The 25733-nt window shown below is 42.5% G+C and overlaps 1 protein-coding gene across 1 annotated transcript in view; it reads left to right on the top strand.

The window, feature by feature from the left end:
* KIF16B (kinesin family member 16B) overlaps positions 1 to 25733 on the top strand; it is a 382671-nt gene that overhangs the window by 143780 nt on the left and 213158 nt on the right. The window contains 3 exon segments of the mRNA XM_030196349.1: positions 13953 to 14072; positions 17365 to 17416; positions 24605 to 24742. Coding sequence (XP_030052209.1) covers positions 13953 to 14072; positions 17365 to 17416; positions 24605 to 24742 — 310 coding nt within the window.

The following is a 25733-nucleotide window of genomic DNA, read 5'->3' as shown; positions in this document are numbered from 1 at the left end:
CGAGCGCCGGTTGAGGGTGCGTCTAGGGCTGTTGCCCAGGCTGCGGAAGTGCACAGTCTGGGGGGTTTCTCCCCCGAGTTTATTTTGCTGCTGCATCAGGCTTTCCTTATGCAAAACGCTGCCCCTGCTCCCTCGTCTGGTAAAGAGGTTGAGGTTCCCAGAGGTAAACGCCCTCGGGTTGATTCCCAGGCCTTGGAGGACTTTGTCTCCTCCGATGTAGATGAGGGCAGCGTATCTGAGGTCTCCCAACGGTCCTTTGCGGATTCCTTGGAGGAGACGGATCCCCGCTCGGATGGAGCGGATGACCCCTCTGCAGCGCGGCTTTTTAGCTCAGAGGATTTGCCCAACCTGTTGGTACAGGCCATGGACACTTTGAAGATTTCCTCTCCGGAGGACGTCTCTCCCTCAGCCCCTGTTGGCTCTGCCATTATGCTGGGGACGAAGCGCCCGCCTAGAACCTTCCACGTGCATGATGCCATGCACACCTTAATTTCGGCTCAATGGGATGTCCCGGAAGCGAGCCTTAAAGTGGCTAGGGCTATGTCCCGCCTCTATCCTTTGACTGAAAGTGAACGTGAGGCCTATCTGTGGCCTACCGTGGATTCTTTAATCACTGCGGTGACTAAGAAAACGGCGTTGCCGGTGGAAGGTGGCACGGCCCTAAAGGACGCCCAAGACAGAAGATTGGAGGCGGCCTTAAGGTCGTCCTTTGAGGCGGCTGCTTTAAGTTTGCAGGCCTCAGTTTGCGACTCCTATGTGGCCAGGGCGTGCCTGACTATGGTGCAGCGGGCTTCCCCCTCGGATCATTCCTTGAGGGCTGATTGGCCGGCCCTGGAATCGGGCTTAGCCTATTTGGCAGACTTGCTGTATGATGTCTTGAGGGCCTCAGCGAAAGGCATGGCTCAGACAATCTCTGCGCGGCGGTGGCTTTGGCTGAAACATTGGTCTGCTGACCACGCCTCTAAATCCCGCCTGGCTAGATTGCCTTTTAAAGGCAAGCTGCTCTTTGGGGTCGAGCTGGACAAAATCGTGACCGATCTCGGCACGTCTAAGGGCAAGAAGTTACCAGAGGTCAGGGCTCGGGCTAGTACTCGTCCCGGTACCTCCAGAGGACGGTTTCAGGAAGCCCGTCGGTACCGCCCGGGCAGGTCGGGTTCCTCTGCCCCCTCTTCCTTTAAGAGGAATTTCTCCCCCAAGCAGCATTCCTTTCGCAGAGACCGCCGTCCCGGAGGTGCTCCCTCCGGTCCTCCCCCAGGGTCTCGTACCCAATGACGGGGCCTTGGTCCACGCCCCAGTGCAGATTGGAGGACGGCTGTCCTCGTTTCTGGGCGAGTGGACCACAATAACGTCAGACGCTTGGGTGCTGGAAGTCATCAGAGACGGCTACAAGCTAGAGTTCTGCCGACCCTTAAGAGACGGGTTTGTACTCTCTCCCTGCAAGTCTCCGGTCAAAGCTGTGGCAGTGCAGCAGACCTTGGACAATCTGATCCGCCTGGGTGCGGTCATTCCGGTGCCAGAAAGTCAGCTTGGCAAGGGGCGTTACTCCATTTACTTTGTGGTACCAAAGAAAGGAGGTTCTGTCCGGCCTATCCTCGACCTCAAAGGGGTCAATCGGGCCTTGAAAGTGCGGCACTTTCGCATGGAGACTCTCCGCTCTGTTATAGCGGCAGTGAAGGCAGGAGAGTTCTTGGCTTCCTTGGACATCAAGGAAGCGTACCTGCATATTCCCATCTGGCCTCCTCATCAACGCTTTCTGCGTTTTGCAGTCCTGGGACGACACTTCCAGTTCAGAGCCCTCCCGTTCGGGTTGGCTACTGCTCCGCGGACCTTTTCCAAAGTAATGGTGGTCATCGCGGCCTTCCTACGAAAGGAAGGAATACAAGTCCATCCTTATCTGGACGACTGGTTGATCCGAGCCCCCTCTTATGCAGAGTGCGGCAAAGCTGTGGACCGGGTAGTTGCTCTTTTGAGCTCCCTGGGATGGATCATCAACTGGGAGAAGAGCCAGCTGCGCCCGACTCAGTCCCTGGAGTACCTGGGAGTTCGCTTCGACACCCAAGTGGGCAGAGTGTTCCTGCCAGACAATCGGATTGTCAAACTTCAGGCTCAGGTGGACCAGTTCCTAGTAGCCTCTCCTCTTCGGGCTTGGGACTATGTGCAGCTGTTGGGCTCTATGACGGCCACGATGGAAGTAGTGCCCTGGGCCAGGGCTCATATGAGACCACTTCAACACTCTTTGCTGCAGCGCTGGACTCCGATGTCGGAGGATTATGCTGTGCGCCTTCCCTTGGACCCAGCAGTGCGCAAGGCGCTGAGCTGGTGGATGCAGACAGACAAGTTGTCTGCGGGAATGCCTCTGGTGACCCCGGAGTGGATTGTCGTCACGACGGACGCCTCTTTGTCGGGCTGTGGAGCCCACTGCTTGGGAAGGACAGCGCAGGGGCTCTGGTCTCCTGCAGAGGCAAAGTGGTCTATCAACCTCCTGGAACTCAGAGCCATTCGGTTAGCGCTTTTGGAGTTCATCCCGGTACTGGTGTTGAAGCCTGTACGGGTCCTGTCGGACAATGCCACGGCTGTGGCCTATGTCAACCGCCAGGGAGGTACCAAGAGCGCCCCTCTAGCCAAGGAGGCTATGAATCTATACCAGTGGGCGGAAGCGAACCTGGAGCAGCTGTCAGCGGCCCACATTGCCGGAGTCATGAATGTCAAGGCGGACTTTCTCAGTCGCCATACCTTGGAGCCCGGAGAGTGGCAGCTATCTGCTCAGGCGTTCTTGGACATCACGAAGCGCTGGGGCCAGCCGAGCCTAGATCTGATGGCGTCATCGGCCAATTGCCAAGTGCTGCGCTTTTTCAGCAGAGGACGGGACCCTCGATCCCTGGGAGTAGATGCTCTTCTCCAACAGTGGCCGACACAAGAGCTTCTCTATGTGTTCCCGCCCTGGCCCATGTTGGGCAGGGTGCTAGACCGGGTGGCAAAGCATCCCGGCAGGGTAATCCTGGTGGGTCCGGATTGGCCCAGACGTCCCTGGTATGCGGACTTGATCAGGCTCTCAGTCGACGATCCTCTGCGGCTGCCAGTGGAGCAGGGCCTGTTACATCAGGGTCCCGTGGTGATGGAGGATCCCTCCCCCTTTGGTCTTATGGCCTGGCTATTGAGCGGCAGCGTCTGAGAAAGAAGGGTTTCTCAGACAAGGTCATCGCCACTATGCTGAGAGCGAGGAAGCGCTCTACTTCTACTGCTTACGCCAGGGTTTGGCGTATCTTTGCAGCGTGGTGTGAAGCAGGCTCACTTTCTCCCTTCACTGCTCCAATTTCTTCAGTGTTGGCGTTCCTGCAAGAAGGTCTGGAGAAAGGCCTGTCGCTCAGTTCCCTTAAAGTCCAGGTAGCGGCTCTGGCTTGCTTCAGGGGCCGCCTGAAGGGTGCTTCCCTGGCTTCGCAGCCAGATGTGGTGCGCTTTCTCAAGGGAGTTAATCACCTGCGCCCTCCTCTGCACTCAGTGGTGCCTGCGTGGAATCTCAACCTGGTGCTAAGAGCATTGCAGAAGCCGCCTTTTGAACCCTTGTCGAGGGCATCTCTGAAAGACCTGACGTTGAAAGCAGTCTTTTTGGTGGCTATCACTTCAGCCAGAAGAGTTTCCGAGCTCCAGGCGCTCTCATGTCGAGAGCCCTTTCTGCAGTTCACTGAGGCAGGAGTGACTATTCGCACAGTGCCTTCCTTCCTGCCCAAGATTGTTTCTCGCTTCCATGTGAATCAGCAGCTCTGTCTCCCTTCCTTTCGTAGGGAGGACTACCCAGAGGAGTACTCTGCTCTTAAATATCTGGATGTGAGACGAGTCATCATCAGATACTTGGAAGTGACCAATGATTTCCGGAAATCAGATCATCTGTTTGTCCTGTTTGCAGGTCCTCGTAAGGGTCTGCAGGCTGCTAAGCCTACAGTGGCAAGATGGGTCAAGGAAGCCATTGCAGCGGCTTATGTGGCCGCGGGGAAGGTGCCGCCTATCCAGCTGAAGGCTCACTCCACTAGGGCTCAGGCGGCCTCGATGGCAGAGGCCGGATCCGTCTCCTTGGAAGAGATATGCAAGGCGGCAACTTGGGCTTCGGCTCATACATTCTCCAAGCATTACCGCTTGACTGTGGCTGCACGGGCGGAGGCCCGTTTTGGAACTTCAGTGTTGAGGTCAGGGATTTCAATGTCCCGCCCTGGGTGAGTACTGCTTCGGTACATCCCACCAGTCTATGGATTGATCAGCTTGATGATATGGAAGGTAAAATTATGTATCATACCTGATAATTTTCTTTCCATTAATCATAGCTGATCAATCCATAGCCCCTCCCAGATATCTGTACTGTTTTTATTCTGGTTGCATTTCAGGTTCAAGTTTAGTCTTCAGTTACTTCAGTAAGACTTCGTGTTCAAGTTTTTTCACTTGGATTCTTCAAGAGTTGAGACGAGTTTGTGTTACAGTGAGCTGCTGCATTCCTCTCCCCTCCGTTTTACGGGGCTGGATTGAGACTTAAAATTCTGCCGGCACTCCCTCCCGCTTCGTGCGGCTGTAGGGCAGCTTTGTACCCCTCCCGCTTCGGCGGTGTTAGGGTCAGTCAGCTCCTCCCGCGGTTGCGGTTGCAGGATAAGCCAGATCCCCCCGCATCGGCGGGTGTGGTGTCCCTCCCCCGCTCCGCGGGGATGAGCTGGACGGATTCCCCTCCCCCACTTGTGTGGGGATGAGCTGGGTTAATTCCCCTCCCCCGTTTCGGCGGTGGTGAGCTGGGCAGAGTGTCCCTTCGTGGGTGTAATTCTCTAAGTGCTGAGTCCTGCGGATGGAGCTTTGATATCGACATACTGAGGAGTTTCCGGCAGCACATGACCACATATAGGGAGGCAAAAGTTTGCTCTCTATCTCCACCTGCTGGTAGATGGACACAACCCACCAGTCTATGGATTGATCAGCTATGATTAATGGAAAGAAAATTATCAGGTATGATACATAATTTTACCTTAAACAGTGGTCAAATGTTACTAGTATGTTGGTATGCTTGAAATCAAGTAGATAACTGTGAATACAAGATATCAACAAAATGTATCATTTTTCCCCTGGTCAGTTCTTATTGATTGATTTTTGCCATGCATCTCTTTTTGATAACACTGCTTTGGCTTTTCATAAGCAGTAACAGGCCCAGAGGCATGCTATCTTACTTTCAAATAAATCAATAACTCCATGTTTCAAAATAAATCAAGTAGTTCAAAGTATGACATAGACATTTAAATCACCTGGCAGAAAGCATGACAGAATAGACTGATTTTGTTTAATGTCTGTCTAGAGACTGAATTGAAAATTAGTAGTTGCTTTCTTTTCTGAGGTTTTTATTCCTATTTTGCCATCATTAATTTCTTTTTTACATGGTATCTGTTCCCTCATAGAAAAGCAGAGACTTTAATTACCTTCCTGTTTAGCTTGATTCCCTTTTTTTCATTGTCACTTAGAAGGTGCTGACAGTTGCTTGTATGAAAGCGGAATGGTATGACATATTGAGTGTTAGAATTTTAATTATATAGCTCAGAGAGAAATTGCACTAAAGTTTTCAATATAACTTTTGTAGGAAATACAAAAAGTTGATGAAAATAAATAGAATTTAAATGGTTATGACACATTTTCAATGCTGTCAGCCATTGTCTATCATAGCCTTGTGTAATCGGATGCAAAAGAGTAAAGCAGCAGTGATGTTTATGCTTTTGGTATAATGTCCAAAATACAAAACAATCTAGCGTTAACATCCAACCTTAAATTAAAACTCAGTCTTGATCAAACCACAGGAGCCTCAGTGTCGACTAGTTTCACGTGAGCTACTGTTCATGACTTGCCTTGCTCTAGTTGGTACCAACTAAGTGGTAAGATTACTTATGTGTTAAATTTCAAAATTTAATGCTCAAATAATCTTTACAATTCATTCAAAATAAAAATTCCAACTTATCTTAAGCTTGACTGGAAAAGGACCGACCGACATGGGCCATGTTTTGACTCTGCATCAGGAAAGGTCCTATAACACTTAGTTGGGGCCGATGAAGAGCAAGGTGAGTCATGAACAGTAGCTTATGTGAAACGAGTTGCCGCTGAGACTCCTGTGGTTTGATCAAGACCAAGTTTGTGGTTAGATGTTAGCGCTGGGTTGTTTTGTATTCTGGACTTATTTACCCATGCTATGTATATTCCAGTCCAGTTGATTTCATTTTTGGTATAATGGCTGCATCTTCACTAGATGCATTTCTTCTTCTTGGTATTGGCATATCTGAACTAGCTAATTATTTCATTTTGAGGTTAGTCAATCATTTTCACTCTCAATCTTCTAGAGACATGGCAACACCCAAGAGGTTTTTGGGTGTATTTTGCTTAAGTAGTAGTGGTACCTGTTGGGGAGTATCTGTCCAACAGATGCATACAGAGTAAGGGGGGGAACTGCAAGAAGAAACAGTGAGCTGTGGGTGGTGAAATGCCAGGCTACATCACTCCAAAAGGAATGGAACTAATATTTATAAAGGATAAGAGAAGCTGGGGGTGGCAGAGAAGTCAGGCTGAGCCACCAGAAGAGGAGTAGCAAAGAATGAATGAAAATGTTGATTGGGGACCCAAATCTCACTGACACAGGAAGGTTATTTGAGCCATGGGCACAATGAAGAGTACAGCAATAGAGCCAATGTTAGCTTAGGAGAGGAAAAGGAGCTGGGAAAGTACAAGGATGAAGGTGGCAGGAACAGATATGAATGCAAAATGGAAGGAAGACTTCATGCTCATAGCCGAAAATGCACTGACTCACACCCTTGACACACACATTCACACCCGTCACCCCCTTACAGACCCTCCAAGCCTATGGAGCTCTATTCCTTAATTTTCCAAACTGGAAGTCAGGATAAGCATGGAACCGTTTTGACATGGAGCCCAATATAATATTGAAGACTGTGACATAGTGTTGGAGAACACCATCCAGTATATATGTAAATTGTGGCATTGCTCGATTCAGGGACCTTGCTACATTCAAACGTGTAAGGTAAAAACACTTTAGAATGCAGTAAGAGGTATTTTGTTTAGTAGCTCAACTTGCTGTCAGTGCTTATTAATCTGTTTTGTTCCTGTTTATCAGAGAAATTCTCTAGAAGGTGCACCACATTTAGATATGTCTGCTGCGCATAAATGCACAATTGCCATCATTTACACATGCAGTTGCCCAAAGCGCTATTTACAGAATTGCCGCCATAGTGGTTTACTTGAGCTGTACAATGCACTAGCTTTGAGGGTTACTTAAATATGGAAGCTCATTGAAAATGTGATTTGTAGCTTCTGACTTGATGAATTCCTCTCATTAATCTTTTTTTCAGTAGTTTGAGAACGGGCCAGTGCTGAGCAAACTTCTACAGTCTGTGCCCTGAAAATTGCAAGGGCAAGTTGAGATCAACTATGCATATGTAGTTTCACATCATATCTTATGCTATGAGTTTGTAGGGCAGACTGGATGGACCTTATGGGTCTTTATCTGCTGTCATTTACTATGTTACAATGTAAAAAATTGTAAGGCTAATTGTTTATCCTGCAGAATCAGTGGTATGCAGTTATTTATGTACTGGAATAAATATCTACAAAACAAGCTGAAGGTTCACTAAAATAAGTCTGGATACATTTTTACAATGTAAGATTCAGAATATAAGATTCAGACAAGATATCTCTAAATACCTGGACACATACAGCAGAAATATAGAAAACTGAGATAATGGTTCTTGTTGATTTGTCCCGATTATAACTATAACTGTAATTGAAATGACAGTAAGTTGTAAATGTGCCTTAGCAGTTCACAGTATTAAACACATGGGTTACATAGCCATATGTTATAAACTAGTGTGAGGCTGTCAGAGGACAGAACACAGACAGCACTCACTACAGTGACCCTCCATGTAAGGATCAGAGAGAGACAGTGAGGGGCATAATCGAACAGCACCGGCCAAATCGGTGGGCGGCCATCTTCGGGGCCGGGTCCGCAAAGGGGCGGAGCCAAGCGTATTTTCTAAATATGCTTGGCGCCGGCCAAATCACTCGCCGGGGTTAGATGAGATGGCCGACTCTGATTTTCAGCCATAATGGAAACCGGAGCCGGCCGTCTCAAATCCGGCGAAATGTAAGGCATTTGGGCGTGGGAGGAGCCAGCATTTCGCGTGCACTGGCCCCCCTGACATGCCAGGACACCAACTGGGCACCTAGGGGGCACTTTAGAAAAATTAGTAAAAAAAACAAAATTAGCTTCCAAGTGCATAGCACCCTTCCGTTGTGTGCTGAGCCCCCCAAATCCCCCCAAACCCACTGCCCACAACTCTACCCTATTACCATAGCCCTAAGGGGTGAAGGGGGGCACCTACATGTGGGTGCAGTGGGTTTTGGGGGGTTTTGGGGGCTCCCATTTACCAGCACAAGTGTAACAGGTAGGGGGGGATGGGCCTGGGTCCACCTGCCTCAAGTGCACTGCACCCACTACAAACTGCCAAAGGGACTTGCATATTGCTGTTTGAGGCTGGCATACAGGCTGGCAAAAAATATCTGATTTTTTTTTTAGTATGTGTGTGGGAGGGGGGTGGTGACCACTGGGGGAGTAAGGGGAGGTGATCCCCGCTTCCCTCTGGTGGTCATCTGGTCAGTTGGGGCACCTTTTGGGGACTTGGACCTAAAAAAAAAAAAGGGTCCAAATAAAATGGACCAAATTCTCCTGATGGCCGGCTTTCTTTTTTCGATTATCGCGTGAAGCCGGCCATCTCAACGCATGCCCCCGTCCTGCCTACGCTACCATGCTGATACGCCCCCTTTCAACTTTCGCCGGCCCCGCGACGGAACGCAGTTGAAGCCGCCCAGAATCAGCTTTCGATTATGCTGATTTGGCCAGATTCAGGAGATCGCCGCCCATCTCCCGATTTGTCAGAAGATGGGCGGCGATCACTTTGGAAAATAAGCCTGAGTGGGGTCAAGAGACATCTGATAGTGACAGTGCAGAGGACTGACAGCACTCACAACAGGGACACTCCAAGTAAGGATAAGAGAGAGACTGGGATCAGGACGTTTCTAGATGTGACACTGTGGAAAACCCACCACCACAACTGGTTGCAGGGACCCACAGATAAAGATAATTTAGGGGCTCTGAAATCAATGCATGACCTAACAAACTTCCAAAAATTACTAAAAACCAACCTGTTCAAAAAGGCATACCACAATTGATCCATCCTAAATACCAGACAACAAAACCGATACTAGAAATAGACAAAAATGAACTTTCAATACTTGACTACTTCACCTACTCCATCAATTACTGAACTTTAACGCAATACCACTTGATTTCTTATCCCGGAAAAGAATCTTTAACACTTGACTGCTTAATTCACTTTATCATGTACAAACTTTACTACAGTACCACTCTGTATTTCTTGAACCGGAATTGGTGATCGCCATTACGGTACAGTGTAAGTCACATTGAGCCTGCAAATAGGTGGGAAAATGTGGGATACAAATGCAACAAATAATAATAATACTGATTACTGGATGGATGGATTTTTCCAAGTCTTTCTAGTAAAGGCAAAGTCTTTGACTAATTCCTCAAAAATTAATCAGGAAGTTTCATTGAAAGATGTGTGAGGCTATAGCTAGACTTGATAAGAGTTTACAAGATAATTTATCCCTTTATAGTAAATTTACTGAAGAGACTGTGAATAAATTAATAGAGCCTGATTTACAGATAAGTTCCACTCAAAAGAATATTGAGAAATTAGAGACCCAGGTGGTTTCCTGTCAAGCAGGGGTGGCTTCCTTGGAGAATTTAGAATTTAGAGAATTTAGAGAATTCTACAAGAGCTGGCAACTTGAGGATTTTGAATTCCCCAGTCAAAAGAGCTCACAACTTGAGGATTTTGAATTTCCCAGTCACCCACTATCTATCTTCTATGGATCCTTTTAAGATGAATATGAAAGGCTTCTTACACATGACCTCTGAGATTAGAAAAATTCTCTGTAAAGGTAGAGAGTTAGTATTGTTACAATTTGACATCTCGGCCGCCTTTGATCCAGTCAACAGTGTCATTCTACTAAATATTTTATCTGAATTTGACTTCAGCGGTCCACTATTAAATTGGTTTGAATCATTTCTGAGGAATAGACAGTATGTAGTTTTGAAGGCTGGTAGGTTTTCTTCTCCATGGATGTCCCCGTGTGGTGTTCCCCAGGGCTCCCCTATATCTCCACTTTTGTACAATTTGTACATGAGCTCTCTTGGATATATCAAGTTGAACATGGGTGAGCTCGTACTGTCTTACGCTGATGATATTTTTTTCCCTGTAGGTCATGGAATAGAATCTGTTACTTTTTTGGTTTATAGTTGTATAAACAGGAACAAAAAAAAGATTTATTTATTTATTGATTCATGATATTTATACCCCACATTAGCCCGAAATAGATTGAAGTTCAATGTGGCTTACAAACAAACAATAAAGTGAATAAAACATAATAATGTACAGATTAGTCTGTTAAGGTTAAATTTAAGCTGAGTTCAGATAAGACAAAGATATTGTGGTTTTCACTGGGCTAACATCCCTCAGAAGATTTTGTGTGAAAACTGGTCTCAATTTAATGTAGAAGAGCACTTCCAAAGTCTTGGGAGTTGTTCTGGATTCACGTGGAATCACATATTAATGGTTTAATTAGACAAGCCTATTTTAAATTGAAACAACTAATTTGTTGAGATCTATTTTCTACACGATCACTTTAGAATTATTATGCAGTTAAGTGTTTTATCATTATTGGATTATGGAAATTCCTTGTATTTGGGATTGCCGACTAAGTTACTTTCTAAGATTCAATTGATTCAGAACTCAGCTGCCAGGTTAATATTCCGGAAATCTCGATTGGATCACATAACTCCATTGTTCAATGCACTACACTGGTTTCCTGTGCAGTCTCAAATAATATTCAAGGTGCTGTGTTTGTTTTTTAAGTTTTTGCATGGCACTTGTCCGGAAGGCGGATCTCAGCTGGTGAATTTGTTAGGTTCTTGGACTACTTAAAGGAGTTGCAATTATCTTATGTTAGCTTATTCATCAAGTAAATATATACGTTACAAAGCAGTTTTTTTTTCTTGTTCTTTTTTTTTCTTTGCAGCTGTTCTCTAGTTATGCTTGAGAAGAAGTTATGCTTCATTTCGAAAGGCTTTAAAAAGTTATTTATACACTAAGTTGAGGGGGTTATCATTTTGTCTCTGATTTAAATTTTGTAATTCCTGATAATTTGTAATCAGCTTCTTCTTGATTGCTGTATCTTGCCTTGAATCTTATTTTTTAAGAGAGCTGCCGAGGAATAAGTTCTTGATAATATAACATAACAAGCAATTTAACTGGCCAGTTAAATCACTTTGAATATCGACCTCTAAAATTTTGGTTTAGTAATTTGAATATGCCAGCTTTGGAAATCGGAATGTACAACCTCTAGTAGTGTGCTGCGTGCAACATTTATCTTCTTGGTGTTTCCAATTCAATTTGTGTCTGCACATTTCAGTTTCTAATTTGTTCTGTATTTGAAGGTCTATCCATGTTTTCTATACATGACCAAGGTGAGAATATGTTGAAAGTATATTGTTTCTGTGAAGGGATATGTATTTTCTAGCAGTCTGGCTTGATATCTTTTCCTAATAAGAGAGACATTATAAAGATTGGTGTAAATTTAAGGGGGCATTCCCAGAAATTATGTGCATTGTTACAGAATAGATCCCATTTTGGTGCCTAATTTATACTTGGGCATTTATATCTGATCAACTGACATAATTGCTGGTAGCTTAAGTTAGTCGTCATTTATATGCTTAGCAGCAGGCATGATTGCCAGTGCTTTAAGTTAGTTGCCATTTATGTGCTTGGTTCTATTTTTTAAAGGATGCAGAACCTTTATAGAGTAGCGCATAGCGCTTACATTTTTCAGCACTGATTTTTCAGCGCCATTTATAGGATCTAGTCCTTTATATTTATGGGAAAAATGTTTAACACATAGTCCACAAAAACAATCCAGAGCAAGCACAGGCAGAAAAGCATGAGAGGAAAGGCCAACTTAACAACTGCTTCAACTGCAGATGTTACCTGTATGACCTGTGGCCTCACTTGAGGACTGCAGGTTGGTTATTTATTATAGCAAAGGGCACATTAAGTTGGTCAAAGGGAGTTTCTAAAAAGTCATATGTTAGCAGTGGGAGCTATTTTGATCATGTAAATCATCGTCTTTAATGGGAATGCAAGCGTGTATTACCGTTAACATATATTGACACCATTTCCCCACATCTGACACCAAGATAGTTCATTTAGTGCACACTAAATTCTTACAGGGCAATTCTGTAATTTGCAACAAGATGTAGGTGTCACATTGGGGTGCACTTAGTGCCAGTTCTGTAACAGCTCCAGGGTGTGCCTAAGCCTTTACAGAACAGTAGTGCAAAGTGGCTCTGAAATATAGGTTTGCCCACTTAGGTGCCTAAGTGAGTCGTGCACCATGCACAATTATTAGTATTCTATAACTTGTGCGCATTGCTTGGCGACAAACCTGTGGCCCATCCGTGCTCCACCCGTGTTTACACCCCTTCACAGTTACATGCTAAGTGACTTTGGCATATACGCTGTAGAAAAGCTCCTAGCACGTAACTGCCAATTATTGGCACCTGTGACACAACTAAATTCTATATTCTGGAACATATGCACACACTTGGTGCCCAACTTTTAAGTGCCAAGTTACAGAATTGTCCTTTTAATGCAGACTGGATAGGTCATACGGTCTTTATCTGCTATCATTTTCTGTATTTCTGTAGTTAGTTCTTAAGTGTGTTTCCATGTACTTTACAAAATGGTTGTAAATAAGACTTTATTGGAACTTTTTCATGAAACATTTTGCTTGTCCCATTCTAATGTAACTGGAGAGAGCGAAAGCAAATAGTGTAGCATATACCAGCTACCATGATTTTCTATTGGGACAGAATGAAAAATTCTCTTATACGAAATAATGGAAACACTGTAAAAGGTAATTGGTAGGTTGATCAGACTTGGAGCTAGAGAAAATATATGTGGGGTTGAGGTTGGTGGGAGGCATACCAAAACTGTGTGGCTATACAAGGCTTTATAACAAGTATAGATAGACTTCACCCTCTTGCTCTGAATGTCTATTTTCAGGCTCTAGAAAATAGCTTTTGGAGCATTTGAAAACACATAGAATAGCAGTCAGAGAACCCTCTTTTTATGTCAGTAAATTTTCAGGAAAACCCACTGATCAGCTGCAGGGCACCTTAAGGAGGCCAAACTCCAAGCATGACTTAATCCCTATTGTCATTAAAACGTGTGTCAGTCCTTTTTTATACATGCATCACCTTTATGTATCACATGATGGTGTGTCTCAAGCCACTCTTGATGGTATCCGTAGCTAGTCTGGTTTTCAGGATATCCACAGTGAATTACCTGTCCTGCTTTTATTGTATGCCTATCTGTTCCATGCATATTCTTTGTGGATATGCTGAAAACCAGAATGACTAGGGCATTCTCCACTGCCCAGCTCTGTGGCTTTTCTCTGCCTGAAAGTGAGAATTGATCTCTTGTATATATCGGTATGGATTGGAGTATGGTTGGTTGCTGACTGTACTGTACCATCTTTATATTTTACAAAGACAAAGCTCAGCAACTACTTTTCCTTTTGCAGCAAGATTAAAATGGAATACTTGAAATCTAAATTTTAAACAGAATCATTTTTTTAAAATTAGCTTTCATCTTTGTTTGTTCTTAAATGGCATGCATCTGCTTTTGCTGGTACATAAACAAAAATCATTCTAATTGGATGGCCTTGAAATAGGATGAAAGCCGAGTTTGTGTTAGCATAGCATCATTTTCATTGCTTATTTCATGTCATTACAGGAACAAACATTAGCTCTTAGGAAGGAAGGGATTGGAGTTGTTTTGGATTCAGAATTGCCTCATCTCATTGGCATTGATGATGACCTACTCAGTACTGGCATTATTTTGTATCATTTGAAGGTAAAAAAAAAAAAAAAAAAAGATTTCTAAAGCAGTTTTGCATTTTATGGTAATATATGTTGGTATTAACTGGATAATTTGAGTTATGATTTCAATCAATGTTTAGTTGTTTTCCTTCATTGCTATTATATCAGACATATAATGCTAGTCTGTGTTATGATTAGATACACAGATATTGTGAATTCAAAGATCATCTAAGAAGCACATATAGGACCTGATTACTGTTGTTCTCACCTTCTTTGTCTGTCAGGTATAAAGCTTGGTAAATCATGATTAATGTGCTTTGAGGTTGCATAGAGGGGCAATTTCAAAAGAAACATCCAAGTTGCGATTTGGACGTCTTTGCAAAACTTCCAAATCCAGGGGCAGGAAAAAATGTATTCTTGAAAAAAGATGGACGTCCATCTTTCGTTTTGAAAATACCATCAGATGTGTCCAAATCCTTGAATTTGGACGTCCCTAGATTTGGATGCCCCTAGACATGGAAGTCTTTGACTTTCGACGATTTTCGAAACCAAAGATGTCCATGTCAAAAACGTCCAAATGCAAGACATTTGGACATGGGAGGAACCAGCATTTGTAGTGCACTGGTAACCCTGACATGCCAGGACACCAACCGGGCACCCTAGGGGCACTGCAGTGGAGTTCATAAAATGCTCCCAGGAACATAGCTCCTTTACCTTGTGTGCTGAGCCCCCCAACCCCCCCCCCCCCCAAACCCACTATCCACAACTGTACAGCACTACCATAGCCCTTACGGGTGAAGGGGGGCAACTATATATGGGTACAGTGGGTTTGTGGTGGGTTTTGGAGAGCTCACTGTTTCCTCCACAAATGTAACAGCTGGGGGGGTATGGGCCTGGGTCCGCCTGTCTGAAGTGCACTGCAGTACCTACTAAAACTGCTTCTGGGGCCTGCATTCGCTGTCATGGACCTGAGTATGACATCTGGGGTTGGCACGACATATTTTTAAAGATTTGTTTGAGGGTGGGAGGGGGTTAGTGACCACTGGGGGAGTAACAGGAGGTCATCCCAATTCCCTCCGGTGGTCATCTGGTCATTTTGGGCACCTTTTTGTGCTTTATTCGTAAAAAAAAACAGGTCCAGGTGAAAATGTCCAAGTATTCGTCAGGGACGTCCTTGCTTTTTCGATTATGGGTCAAAGATGTCCAAGTGTTAGGCACGCCCAAGTCCCGCCTTTGCTACGCCTCCGACACGCCCCCTTGAAATTTGGACATCCTTGCGACGGACTGCAGTTGGAGACATCCAAAATCAGGTTTTGGTTATACTGATTTGGTTGTTTCTGTGAGAAAGACGTCCATCTTCCAATTTGTGTCGAAAGATGGACGTCCTTCTCTTTTGAAAATGAGCCCGATAGTACACTACAGTGTACAAGATAAATCAATAGTGTTGTGCATAACATGACTAAATAATGGTTAGCTTTACTCATAAATTGACAAGGAAAATCCCCAATATATGCTACTTAATGCACATCAAATTGCAAAATTTTGCATAGATTTACCATAATGCATGTTCGTGCCAACAAAGCTTGTAGTAGAGCGATAATACTTTGTATTATTTCTTGTTGGGTTTGATTAAACTTTTGAAGAACATATAGTTTTTTTTTACTTTGATTTTTCTATATATTGCCTCACTGCTCTGCTTCTCAGTTTATCACAATTAGCATATAATGTAACTCAAAACATGCAGACACATGTAAAGCACCTCATTATTATGTCGATCAAATAAAACAGCTTTTGGTGAACTTTTCATCTATTTTATTCATTGAAAAACATCACTAGCTTTGAGCTGATGGTGTATTTTCTCCTCCTAATCTTGAGCTGCTTGACTCCCAGCAGTATTACCATAAGACTACCGCTAGCAGTCAGCCTTTCATCACTTTGCACAGAACCCGAAAGGGCAAGAGCAACTGGGGATCACTCTTATTCTGGCTACAAGACAGCAGTGAACTCCCCCCTGGTATGGGAGGACTTTGGTGGGGGTAGGAGCGGGACTTGACTGTAGGGAAGGGAAGTTTGCATGGGACTTTAACACCTTTTAAGATGCCCACAGGTTAAAATAATGAGACATGCAAGCTTGATCGCAAATTACATTCTTCATGTGCTGTGGGAGTCACTAACCTGGAGATACGAGCTATTACATGTTAGTGACTTCCATTATAAATTAAGGTGCAGTAAAATGTAAATGTATGTTTTCTGATTCATTTAATTTCTTATATACCACCTACAAAACTGAAAGTTATCAAAGTGGTGCACATTCAGGTACTTAAGGTATTTTTCTGTCCCTTGAGGGCTCACAATCAAGTTTATACCTGAGGCAATGCAGAAAAAAGTGAATTGCCTAAGATCGCAAGGAGCAGCAGTGGGATTTGAACTGGGTTCCCCTAGTTCTTATCCCACTGCTCTAGCTATTAGGCTGCTTCTTCACTACTGCCCCTAATGTTGTTCATGCCTTCTTCCATCTAGTAGTAGCCATCCAATCCTCCATCTTTATTTCCATTTATGTTTTATTTCGAGACTCTTCCCTCTTTGACATTTTCCGTTCTCTTCTCCCTTTTCAACTTTTTTTCCTATATTCTTCTTTAACCTTTCTCTGGGGTCCTTTTACCAAACTGCGGTAAAAAGTGGCCTTTGTGTTTGCTTACGTGGGTCATTCCCACACACTAAAGCCATTTTTGCCACATGGGTAAAATGGCCAAGTTTTGTATTTTTTAAATTAATAGCCACACACTAATTTTCCCATTAGTGCGTGAGCCCCTACCGCCACCTATTTTGTAGGCAGTAAGGGCTCATGCGCTAACCACATGCTAATCGGTTGGCACATGATGATGTAGCTGCGCTAACTGATTAGTGCAGCACACGCCTACTCTCAGCCACCAACCCTCTCCAGTGCTAAAAAAATTAAAAAAATCTATAAAAATGCATGAAGATGCCAAAATTATCATGGGATGCTTGAGCACACCCTACTGTAAGGCATTTTAAGCTGCAGTAAGCACATGTTGCTGCTTACCACAGCTTAGTAAAAAGACCCCTCTATTAATTTTTAGTAATATAAATCAATGTATATATTTTATTTATTGCAGGATTTATGATCTACCCTCAATGCCCAATCCAGAGCTGCCCATGGCAATGCACAAAAATAAAATCACAAAGTACATGAGTACTTAAACATGCACATCTAACAATACAACACTAAGCTTTAATTCTCCATTTTGCGTAAAATATTAAACTAATCAGACTTGTTGAAAGCTAGTATTTCCTTTTCTTTTCAGGAAGGTCAAACACATGTTGGCAGAGAAGATGCTGCAACAGAGCAAGATATTGGTAAGTGTAAGAATTGCATCTTACATCAAAAATGCATTTTTTGAGGTGGGGAGAGTTGTCAAACTGCGCTTTAAACCACATTATTTTTCCATTAATGTGACTAAAAAGGCCCTAACCCAGCTTAATTTACCTTGACTGTATTTAAGCCATCATGGGTTACATAGTAATGAGATACAAATGCATGTAAAAAAGCTCACTAGTATAGAACTACTACTACTACTATTTAGCATTTTTATAGCGCTACAAGGCGTACGCAGTGCTGCACAAACATAGAAGAAAGACAGTCCTTGCTCAAAGAGCTTACAATCTAATAGACAAAAATAAAGTAAGCAAATCAAATCAATTAATGTGTTCAGGAAGGAGGAGAGGAGGGTAGGTGGAGGCGAGTGGTTACAAGTGGTTACGAGTCAAAAGCAATGTTAAAGAGGTGGGCTTTCAGTCTAGATTTAAAGGTGGCCAAGGATGGGGCAAGACGTAGGGGCTCAGGAAGTTTATTCCAGGCGTAGGGTGCAGCGAGACAGAAGGCGTGAAGTCTGGAGTTGGCAGTATTGGAGAAGGGAACAGATAAGAAGGATTTATCCATGGAGCGGAGTGCACGGGAAGGGGTGTAGGGAAGGACGAGTGTGGAGAGAATGCAACTTGCGGTGTGCACATTTGAAGTCACGTTCTGGTCCAGAAACCACGGTAATATAAACCCACTTTTCAACCAGTCTTTGATCTCAAAGTAGTAAATTAGGCCTTATAAGTCAAACACTTCAGGATGGAGATCAATAATAGTAGCAGCCCATCCAGGGGAGTTTTTTAACATCATTAAATTTCAAGGAAGCTTATTGTTGTATCCAGGTTTGGCCTCTGTATCAAAGATGCTTGAAGTTTGTGATTCTTGGCATCCATTTTCAGTGTAATAGTGTATAATAGTGCTCAGGTACTAGTGCTTGAGTTTTAAGCCATAGGACAGCTTGTATCATCAAAACACCTGCACCACCATCATTGCACTATTAGTCCCTCGCTCTCTCTCCTTGTAGGTATCCTATGTGAAAAATTCCTTATCATAAACACAGTTCTTTTTCAAGAAAAAACATTTCTTTTTCAAGGAAAAAATGTCACTTATCTAACACTTGGAAAAATTACATCGAACCATCCCTGTAAGAGCAGCAACATAGTCTTCACCGTACATATTTGTTAAGCACTATAGAGTCAATCTGATCTCCAGAGGACAGGCAGTTGTAGGAGCAGAGGTTCTGCTTGTTGGGATTTCACAGTCCTACCCTACTTAAGGATTGCTTAGCTACATCCCACAGATCTTGGACTGATCTGATATGAATGCTAAGGAAGGAGAAATTGTCTTACCTGATGATTTTTTGTTTTAATTTAGACCTACGAGACCAGTCCAGAATTCCACTTTGGAATTCTTATCTTTCAGCATTTTACCAAACTTTTTTGAAACCTTTTCTCAGTTCTTCTCAACATCAGATTTCTGTTTTTGTTTCCCATTAGTTTGGCCGTTTAGTGTGGTGGTGTACGTTTTCATCTTTAAAAAAAACAAAAAGAAAAAAACCTAACCAACCAAAAAAGCAAAATAAAATGGAGACTCTACGAGTATTTGGAACAGCATGAACTTAATGAAAATACAGTATCTCCTGTTCACCATTACTTGCTTATTTGAAATACTGAGCATTCTGATGCTGCATGGTGCCCTAATAGGGCTAATCACTCAGAACTACTTTCTTTCTCCATCTCTAACCACTGGTTGATAGGTATAACCTGGACTGGTCTGGTAGAACTAAAGGAAAGAAAATGATCAGGTAATACATAAATTCTCCATTGGCATTCCCATGGGCATGGTTTAGATGGAGCTGGGGCAGTGTTGTAGTGTGTGCATATTTTATAAATTGTATGTGTACACGCGTAGAGTTACATACATGTTTGTAGTAACAGCTTTGGAGCAGGTGAAAGTTTTAACAAAAAATATTTTGCACTATTGGAGGTTTTTCTATGAGCCTGTTTTAAACATGTATGGATGCTATTATACTTTTATAAAATAGGCAGTAAATAAGTACTTATTTAAAGATTTTACATTGGCACCCTGTTATAAAATTACCACTTGCTATGTCACTTGAGGGATTATATTTTCTATGGATCTTACATTTCTATTTATATTATAATCTCATAGTAGATAATTTTCCTTCATGGACTTATTTCTAATATAATTTAAAATATATGTAACTAACTGGTCCTCTAAATATTACTGGTTATTCACCATGAGAGGTGTTGTCTTTGTTATAGAATTAGAATTAAAAATGTCAATGCAAATGAAACTGTGTTCATGGTTTGTTATAATTTTATAAGATGGTTTATTTAACATGATGTTCCAGTCAACAAAAGTGAAAATCTTATTGTATTCCCTGTTTCTTTGTTGTATATTCAAAGTGTTTTGTAGCTGTAATTGTTTAGAATTTTCATACATGAATTCTGTTAAATTACTAGATTTTTATATACTCCATTTCTGTATGCTGTATTCAAGGGCAACTGTTCTTCATTTAAATGTGGCATTACAAGTTCATTCTCTAGGCCATCTCTTACGTTTATTGTACAAGTGGCTTGCTTAGTAACTAATATAATACACTACATTAGGCTTAACATAGGGTGCCCGGTTGGTGTCCTGGTATGTGAGGAGGACCACTACGATTCCTGGCCCCTCCCATGACCCAATGCCTTGGATTTGTTCGTTTTTGAGCTGGGCGCCTTCGGTTTCCATTATCGCTGAAAAACGAAACCGCCCAGCTCAAATCTGCACACTTCCGATGCATTTGCCCGGCATAAACCGTATTATCGGAAAAAAAGATGGGCGCCCATTTTTTTCGAAAATACGGTCTGTCCCGCCCCTTCACGTACCCGTTCTCAGACATAGACGCCCATGGAGATGGGCGTTCGATTATGCCCCTCTTGGCATGCTAGTGATATGCATTTGAAATTTATTCTAATGTAGAAAGTCAACAAAATTAATGTACTTTTTCACTTTCAGTTTAGCACTGAAAGTTTACTCTAGCTCTTGAGATTATATTCAGTTTTAGCTTTAATGGGGAGTCAATTGGAAGTTACATAACTGTTGAGATTCTCAAACATTTGATACTGGAGTGGAATCTTTATACTATGGTTAATGAGTTGTAATTTGGAACAAATAAGATGTATAGAAAATAAAATAAAAAGTAAGGCTACAAATAAAAAGAAAACCAGCAACCAAAGACCTGAGAAACCCAGGTCGGTGACCTCTGAAGATTAGAGTTCCAAATTAGGGACCCACAGACCTTGAAACCGTTGGGTCCCAGGAGTTTGATTCAAGGAAGCCTGTACCCACTTTCTTACCTGCCCCATCAACTCGGCTAACCCCACTACTCACCTGTCTTATCTCAACCCACCCAATCATCCATATATTTAATCAATCCCTCCTTCATCCGTTAATAGATGAACGGGGTAGCAAACAGGTGAGATATTGGTAAATGGGTATTTGGGTGGATAGATGAATCATGAGCTCAACACCGAATGTGAGCACATTTTCTTTTCATTGATCTCTAGTATACCATATACTTAACACATGGTTGCTTCAGAGATAAATGGCTGTATACCCAGAGCTTAAAAGTATAATGAGATAGTAGCACATACAAAGCATATACAGCGGCTATAATGTATACAGTGATGTGAAAAAGTACTTAAATCCCTCCTGATTTCCCCTATTATTGCATATATATAGTGGCAGACTTACAGTGGTTTGGGCCCCCGGGTAATATAAGGGTCATGGGCCCCTAACCACCTATCAAAAGTGATCAAACTAATTAGAGGCTAGGGAGAGTGGTCCACCCTACTTCTGTGGGCCCTGGGGCACTGCCCTACTGTCCCAGTGGTCAGTCCACACCTGCATATATGTCACACTGAATAGTTTCTGATTTAAAACAAAATGTAATACTAAATTAAGGAAACCTGAGTAAATATATAACAGTTTTAAAATTATTACTTCATTTATTTAAGGAACAAAGTTTTTCAACACTTATTTCACCCATGTGAAAAAGTATCTGGCCCTAAACTTGATGACTGGTTGGTGCCTCCTTTGGCAGCAGTAATTGCAACCAGACACTTTGTATAATTTGATATTAGTCTTTCATATCACTGTTGAAGTCACGTTAGTAGGTTTTGTTCATGAACTACTTGTTTTGGGTCCTGCCACAGCATCTCTATTGGGTTCAAGTCAGGACTTTGACTAGACCAGTCCAAAAACTATAATTTTGTTTTTCTTCAATCATTCAAATGTAGACTTGTTTTTGTGTTTGGATCATTATCTTGCTATGTAGCCCAGTTTTGCTTCAGCTCAGAGATAGATGACTGTACATACTCCCTAAGAATTTCCTGGCACAATGCAGAACTCATGGTTCCTTCAATAATGGCAGGTTTTCCAGGTCCTGAGGCAGCAAAGCAAGCCCACACCATTACATTGCTGCCAGCATGTTTTACTGTTGGTAGAATGTTCTTACTGTAGAATGCTGTATTTGCCTTTTCCCAGGCATAATGGGAACTACGTTGTCTAAAGTATTCGTCTTTTGACGCGCTAGTCCATAGAACATTATCCTCAAAAACTTGGGGTTTATCCAGGTGTGTTTTTGCAAATGTGAGATGTGCATTGATTTTTTTTTCCTTTTTGGATAGCAGCAGTTTCTGTCTTACTATTCTCCCATGAATCCCATTTTTGCCTAGTTTTTCTTATTTTGGAGTCATAAGCACTAGGTAAGGCTGGAGAGGCCTGCAGTTCTTTGGATGTTCCTCTTGGATGTTTGTAGCTTCTCAGATGACTTATTGCTGCACCTTTGGAGCCTTTGGAGTAATTTTGGCAGGCCAGCCACTCCTGGGAAGATTCACCACTGTTCCATTGGCTCTCACAGTGATGACTACTTCATTCTCATAATAAGGTTCAATATATATTGAGATTTAGATTCAACAGGGCTGATTGTGATGAAACCTGGTTGTGTTCAAACAGCTGAATCTTATTAATCAAATCTGGTCAATTGGTTGGTTAACAAAGGGAGCAGCTACTTTTTCACGTGGGTGATATGGGTATAAGATAACTTTGTTCCTTAAATAACTGAAGTAATAATTTAAAAACTGTGTTGTGCTTACTCAAGTTCATTTTGTCTAATATTAAATTTTGTTTAAAGATCAGAAACCATTCAGTATGACATATATGCAATAATATGGGGAATCAGGAAGGGGTGAATACTTTTTCACGTATTTGTATAATGGACTTTGTGCACTGTACTTTACTTCCAAAATATTCACCCTTTATTACCTTATAGCATGGAAGTAAAATGCATTAAAACAGCATTTGTTCCATATAGACATGCATACTATCACACAATAACCAAATCAAAAATATATTTAAAAATCCTTAGAAAATGAAGTAGGAATAAAATAAACATGCAATAGTTTAGTTAGATAAATGTACTTCCGTAGCAATTTCAGGTACTTTGATCTGTGGTGTACTGAGTCACTTAAAAGCATACACCAAGTAAACTGGCCCTACCTCTGTTAAAATGTACTGATTCACATGGTGACAGGAGAAATCCAGCTCCTCGTATTGTTACCCTCTGCTGGATACTGCATTTCAAAGCAAAGATCAATCGTAAACACCAAGGATGTGGCGAAGAATCTCCAGGACAAAGCTGTGAAATGGCACAGAACCAAGGATGCCGAGTCTTTGAATATCTCTTGGAGCATGATCAGGATAATATGTAAGAAGAGGAGACACTATCAAGACCCTGTCTAGATCAGGCCAATCCTCCAAATTGAATAAGAGCTAAGAGGTGACTGATCCAAGAGACACCAATAGACCAGCAGCAACTTTGAAGTAGCTAAAGGCTTCTATGACCAAGATGGGTCAAAGTGTGCTTGTGACAACTATGCCAAACATGCCACATCTAGTGTTCTATGGCAGTGCTTCTCAACGCAGTCCTTGGTGTTTCTCAGACTAAAGTTTTTTTTTTCCTAAATGGCTACAGTATCTTCTGAGCATTCTACTGCATACATCAAATAAGATTCAAGGTAGGCTTCCATCTTGCGACCATACTGTAGAATAGTGCTGCTAAACCTAGTCCTCAGGTTACACCCAGCCAGTCGGGTTTTCAGTATTTCCAGAATGAATATGCATGGGAGTGCTTTGCATACCAAGGAGGGCAGTGTATGCAAAATTTTCTTCTGATTATTTATTGTGGATATCCTGAAAATCTGACTGGCTACGTGTACCCCGAGGACCAGGTTGAGAAGCACTGCTCTATGGTACGGTGGCAAGATGGAGGCCTGCCTTGAATCTTATTTGATGTATGCGATGGAATGCTCAGAAGATACTGTAGCCATTTAGGGGAAAAAAGTTGTAGTCTGAGAAAACTAAAATAAGTGTGTTTGCCTAAAGTGCTTCATGTTGTATAAACCCAACACAGCATATTACCCAGAGAATGCCCTGCCATGATGCTTGGTAGTGGTAGTACTGTGTTATGAGGATACTTCTCATCAGTAGGGAATGGGACACTTTTCAGAATAGGAGGGTCAATGAATGAAGAAAAGTACAGAATGGTCCTGGAGAGAAAACTGCTCTCTGTAAGAGAACTGAATCTGGGATAGGAATTCACCTTTCAGAATGACAATGGTCCAAAGCACACAGCTAAGTTTATATGAGTGGCTGATGGATAAAATGATAGCTGAGAGCTTGAACAGTTTTGTAAAGAATGGTATAAATTGACAAATCTAGGCTTATAAATTTGGAGAGCACCCATCCAAACAAACTCACAGCATTGATTCTATCAAAGTGCTTTGAGCGGGTGGAAATGTATCCAGTTGTTGCAGTTATTTTGGTATTTGTTTTGTCCCCTAATAAAACATTTCTTTCCTGAAAGGTGTGGAGGTATGATGTATTGATGAATTGGAAAAACCCACATTATTTAACTGCTTTAGGTTTGACACAAGTGACACAACCAACTTTGAAATTCTTTCAAGGAGGCATAGACATTCTGTAGCCACTTTATATGTATCATTGCACAAAAATGCAGAAAGGAATTATTTTCAAATGGTAGGTGAATAAACAAAGCAAAACAAATAATGCAGACATTACTATTCACTGTGGACCCTTCTTCTCTCTATGCATTATAGTTCTTCATGGCCTTGATTTGGAAAGTGAACATTGTATCTTTGAAAATGTCAATGGAACAGTGACCTTAATACCTCTGAATGAAGCCCAGTGTTCTGTGAATGGAGTACAAATGGCAGAGGCAGCACAACTTAACCAAGGTATCTGATCTGATGTTTTAAGCACAGTATTTTTGTATTTGTTGTGTTAATAGTTACCCACTGAGTGAAAAGGTACCAAAAGTGGGGTTACAAATAAGAGAGAGAGGGGCATTTTAGATATGATGTTTAAGTTGGACTTTGGACATTTTGTGTTAAATGTCCCAAATCCGAATCGAAATATAGCCATTTTCAAAACAGCAAAACGTCTATCTTTTTTTTTTTTTTTTTCAAAAATGGCTGCATGCAAGATGTTTTTGTGCTCTGTGCATTTATCTTTTTGGTCCATTTTCGAAAAACAATGTCCAAGTGAAAAATGCAGAAAAGCCATTGGGATGTAGGAGGAGCCAGCCTTCTTAGTAGACTGGCCACAGAGACATCCCAGGAGAGTAATGTGGCACCATAAGGGCACTGCTGTGGACTTCTGATAAAAACTCCCAGGTGCACATCTCACCTTTGCTCCCTTATCTTGTCTGCTGAGACCTCCAAAACCCACCACCCCAACTGTACACCACTATAATAGCCCTTATGGGTGAAGGGGGTCACTTACATGTGGGTACAGTAGGTTTCTAGTAAGTATGGGAGGGCTCACACTTTCCACCACAAGTGTAACAGGTAGAGTGGGATAGGGGCTAGAGTGCACTGCACTACACCCACCACTACACTACTCCAGGGACCTGCTTGCTGCTCTAATAGAACTGGCTATAATATCTGAAGCTGTCATAGAGGCTGGCATGTACTATTTTTATTCACATCTTTGGGGGGTGGGAAGGGGTCACTGACCACTGGGGGTGTAAGGGGGGGGGGGGAATCATCCCTGATTCCATCCAGTGGTCTTCTGATCACTTACGGCGCTTTTTTGGAAAAAGGTTCTAGAGGTGATCCGGGAAATTATAGACCGGTGAGCCTGATGTTGGTGCCTGTCAAAATGGTAGAGACTATTATGAAGAACAAAATCAGAGTATATTCATTAATGAGACAAAGCCAACATGGA

Source organism: Microcaecilia unicolor, chromosome 3 (assembly GCF_901765095.1).
Source record: "Microcaecilia unicolor chromosome 3, aMicUni1.1, whole genome shotgun sequence".
Lineage (NCBI taxonomy): Eukaryota > Metazoa > Chordata > Amphibia > Gymnophiona > Siphonopidae > Microcaecilia > Microcaecilia unicolor.
Note: the sequence above shows the minus strand (reverse complement) of the source record. Positions and strands in the feature narration are given on the sequence as shown.